The 4,725-nt window shown below is 41.6% G+C and overlaps 1 protein-coding gene across 1 annotated transcript in view; it reads right to left on the bottom strand.

Moving 5' to 3' along the window:
* The window catches only part of ANOS1 (anosmin 1), a gene marked incomplete at its 5' end in the record, with an annotated part of 33,334 nt that extends 29,685 nt beyond the window's left edge, over positions 1–3,649 (bottom strand). Inside the window, 2 exons of the mRNA XM_015816976.1 lie at positions 2,410–2,557; positions 3,444–3,649. Of these exons, the coding sequence (XP_015672462.1) occupies positions 2,410–2,557; positions 3,444–3,649 (354 nt within the window). The remainder of the gene's footprint in view (positions 1–2,409; positions 2,558–3,443) is intronic.
* Positions 3,650–4,725: the final 1,076 nt, after the last annotated feature.

The following is a 4,725-nucleotide window of genomic DNA, read 5'->3' as shown; positions in this document are numbered from 1 at the left end:
GGGGGGGGGAAAGAGTCCTCATGATGGTTAGTCTAGTTCAGGGGCCTGAGGTGGATGAAAAGAGTAGCAGCAGCAGTTGTCGTTGTCGTTGTCCTTATGGGGGGGGAATGGTAAAGTCAGCCGCCAACCCTACACAGACCCCTACCACGTTGTTGAGCCACGGGGCCAAAACACCCCAGGCCTCAGCAGCGGTAGGGCGATCTTCCGAAGTGGCCACCGACTTCCCCCTGCCATCCAGCCAAAAAGGCCTACAGGCAGCCGGGCCCCAACTATACGAGTCCCCAGGCCTACGTCGGGCCTTTGCCATGTCCATAGAAGCCGGCCGCAAGATCTTCTGGTGGAGGGCCTCGGACTAAATCAGCCCTCGGCCTCCCTCGGCCCTCAGCCTCCACGAGGCGCGGGCACAGGCATCCGCGCCCGTCGGGCACTCACCGGCTCCTGCCGAGCCCGGGTGCACTCCACCGGGCCCTCGACGAGTCCTCCGTCCCAGCCAGATCCTCCGCCCGGCCGAGTCCTTCGGGATAGATCCTCCACCGGGCTGAGTCCTTCGGGATAGATCCTCCGCCGGGCCGAGTCCCGGCCGAGTCCCGGCCGGATCCGTCCCTGCCAGATCCTCCGCCAGGCCGAGTCCTTTGGGCCGGATCTTCCGCCGGGCCGCTAGGCCGCGTCCTTCGGGCCGGATCCTCCGCCGGGCCGCTGGGCCGCATCCTTCGCCTGGGCCGCTGGGCCGCATCCCTCGCTGCTAGGCCGCATCCCTCGCCGCTAGGCCGCGTCCTTCGGGCCAGATCCTCTGCTGGGCCGCATCCCTCGCCCAATCAAGCCCTCGCCGAGCCGGGTCCTCCGCCCGTGACTCCACCCAGCCGAAAACCGGGGGGTCGCACGACAAGCTGCCGGCAAGCTCAGCTCCCCGAATTTAGGGTCGCGGCAAAGCCCCGACCCTCTAGAGGCCCCCCATCTCCGCTGAGGACTCCGCTTCGTCACGGAGCTAACCCCGGTAGGTCCGCCATTGCAGCAAAAAATTTGATTAGCAAAGGTTTTATCTGAATATAAATTGAATATGATCTGCAGCAGGAAACAGAAATTGGTAACTATAAAAAAGGAGTTTGTTTCAGTTACCCTGCTGTAATATGGATATAGAGATTAGATGAGAAGTTTCAGTGCACATAGCAAGCACTAAAGGAAACAAAATATGATATATCTTTAAATCTGTTTTGTAATCCTCTAGCAAATCCTTGGAAATAAAATATTTAACATTAACTAGCATTAATCCTAACACTTTACAGTAGAATATTCCCAGTGTACTTAAATAAGGAAAAATGAGATATATCCAGAAGACATGCATTAATTTGCTTAACGTCACAAATACCAAAACATCTGGCATTTTTTACTATCTCCCAAATAGATGACAAACAGACTTATACTTTCCCTATTTGTAGGCTGTATATGTTTCTTAAGGATTAGATGTACATTCTTCTTTTCATTCATGACCCAAAGATGCTGTTTATGTAGTGCTCCCTCCTCCCATCCCCCCCCCACAACCAGTGAGATAGTTTGGACTAAGAGAGTGTGATTGGATAAAAGTCATTCAATAAGCTTCCATGGTTGTGGATAAATAAAACTTTGGGTCTTTGTCCTTAACTACTAAATCACATTGTGATAATTATGATTTATTTATATATTTGGAAAAGCTCCAAATATGTATATATTGTAAGAACTGAATATCAGTATTTATTTTTCTATACATGCCCAGACAAAAAAAGATTATTAGATTCACAATTTCCCCATCTATGAAGTTGCTCCCAAGAAAGCAGAACTCTTGAAACCAGCATTGTTTCAACAGGAACTTGTATTGAGAGTTAGTGATAGCAGGAAAGCTAGGCAAGATCTAAATTCTTTCTGCGTGAAATGTTACATTAAAACTGCCCTTTCAAACTCCTCCCCAGTGTCCAACCATCCAGTTTGATTTTAGCCAATCCATAGGTGTGAAGTTGTTATGGGAACCAGGCAATAATGTGCAGTTCTCTTATCTGACTGGAGATAAGGCAGATGGCTGCAGGTATATTCTTCCCTCCTTTCACACCCAGAGAGAGTTACTTCAAAGAAGATAGAACAAAGCAAAGGAAACACATCCCAGAGCCTGCAGAAGTCCCCCCCTCACAGAGCAAACCTCCCCCCTCCCAACAGAATGGCAGTACCCGAAAATGAAATGCATAAGTAAATGAAATGGGTACAATGCATTGAGGGTCTGACAGAATTATTCCTAGCCAAACTGGAATACCAAGGAGACTATACCCAGTAAACTACTTAGAAATGGAATAGAGAGAGAGAGAGAGAGAGAGAGAGAGAGAGAGAGAGAGAGAGAGAGAGAGAGAGAAACTTTACTATTGTTTTATGGAAAATACTACTTACTGTTGTTGATAGTTGTCTGAGTAGAATTAAAGTAGAGAGACACTTTTGCACTTTTCAGTCGTATTTGACCCCAGTATGTAACTGCCTGGAGTTCCACCATGTAATTTCTGTTGGGTTGAAGGTGTTTAAGGATCACATAATTTTGAGACTAAGGGAACAAAATTAAGTTGCATAAATCAATTATGGTTTTGCTAACAGTTTATGTCAGAAGCAAACAATAGACATATAACATTCAATGGCGAGTAAATAAAATAGGCATAAAATAGGTCATAAAAATATAGCAAGTTTAAAAATATGTAAAATAAATAAGGTTAAAACTAAATGACATTCGCTCAGTATCGGGCCACGTCGACAGCATTTTCTCTCACCAACATGAGGTCTTTCTCCGTACATGTTGAAGAGCATTGTACGCACCATAGCATATGTGAGATGGATTGTTCTTTGCCACATTAACACAGAGTTAATGCTAACACTGAGACAGTTTAGTTGTTACATATTCTATCAAATGAATAGGGTACTGTTGATTTCTCCTTTACTAATTACTGAGGTTCAAGAAAAAGGGTCATTTTATAAACTATATCATCATTATTATTATTATCATCATCAACATCATCATCATTAGCATTCTGAATTTTACCAGACTACACAGTAAAAACATGAAAACATATAAACAATTTGTACAACAGGACATTATAAAGCCTAGTACCCTAAAATAATCTCAAAATATAAAAACAGCAAGAAAAATCAGCAGCAGTCCATTAAACTTTGAATGCCTGCCTGAATAAAACCACTTTAACAATTTAGCAAGGAAGTAATTTAAATAATATAATGTAATTCATTCAATGTTTGGCCTTCTGCCATGAACTTCTAAAATATTTTAAGTACCCATTTCCTCTATCCTCTTTTACAAAGTGTTCTTCAAAATGCTGTTCAGAGACTGGAAGGCCTCTAGCCTAAAGAAAATTGAATATACTAGATAGAAGCAATTGAGACATATATTTTTAGTATCTCATTCTATTTCCTTTTTTACTTACTCCATCTATAGTCTTCCTTCTCTTCTTTTTTGCTTGGAGAAGAGCCTTGCTTCTCATAGTCCAGCTCCAAAAGATTTTGTAATGACGGACTGGAATATCAGGTTCCTCTGGGACATCCCAAAAAATCCTTATGTTTATACTTCGATCACTGTTTACTGTAGAGTTGGCAATCCTGAGATTGGATGGAGCAGGTGGATTTGATGGATCTGATGGGAGGTGGGGGAGAGCTTTGTAGGAATGAATTATTTCTTCATAATCAATATCAACATGTTCCAAAGGCTTTGGACAGGAACTAATTTGCCCTTTATGACAAGTGTTTCAAATAAATGCTTGTGGTACAGAAACAGAATGTCTACATAAGATCAAAGTAGAAATCATGACTTAGTGCAAGCAAGTGCATAATGCTGCACAGTGCATGAGATAGATAAATTGCAAAGGGATAAAACTATTCTAAAGAAAGTGCTATGTTCTTCACTAATTGTGCCAATTAGCTTAACAAAAGATTAGGCAAAATCATGGCATCTAAGGCTGCCAAGAGCTTTCAGTCATGACAACAACACATCTTTAAACAGCACGTCCTGTAGCACTTACATGGGAGAGAAAGACTACACTCATGCTTTGCTTTCCATTGGTCAGAAACCATGTGCTAGATAATACAAAACTCTGGTCTGATCTTGCATGGCTCTTAGACTTCTTAGTAAATAATCAAAAGGATATCAGAAGACAAGGATTTAAATATCATAACAGAAAACACTGAACAGAGATTTTCTAAATTCCTAGACTTGCCTTTTCAGAATATATTTTTATATAAATTATTAAACCATCTTTTAAAAATATGATGCATATGTTAAAGAAATTATACAAAGGTTATACTGTCTATATGTATTTTTTCTACCCAAGTTTTTACACTTTAGATTTTGGAAGACATGCATGAAATATAAAATGAGAGAAAAATAGCTTTATTTACACTGGCAATGCAATAAAACTATTATTAGTTTAAATGTATTACTATAGAGCAATCCAAATAAATTGTTAAATTGCTCTTTAAAACTATGCATATAATTATAATGTTTAGTTTAGATTTTGTTGGAATATAGCATAAGTCACTCCATCTTGTAACCTTCAGTATGCTTAATTCTACACTTCTTCATGCCTACGTGCCTACGTGTTAGGCTGCAATCTGCAGCTGCAAACACGTAAGGACAGACAACTAAGAAGCAAGTCAACAAAGCTGTCTACACAAGCTATAATATTATCACTTCCTGATAAGACCTTCCAGTGT

This window comes from Protobothrops mucrosquamatus, unplaced genomic scaffold, assembly GCF_001527695.2.
Source record: "Protobothrops mucrosquamatus isolate PMUCROS unplaced genomic scaffold, P.Mucros_1.0 scaffold543, whole genome shotgun sequence".
Classification (NCBI taxonomy): domain Eukaryota; kingdom Metazoa; phylum Chordata; class Lepidosauria; order Squamata; family Viperidae; genus Protobothrops; species Protobothrops mucrosquamatus.
This window is presented reverse-complemented; position numbering and strand designations above follow the sequence as displayed.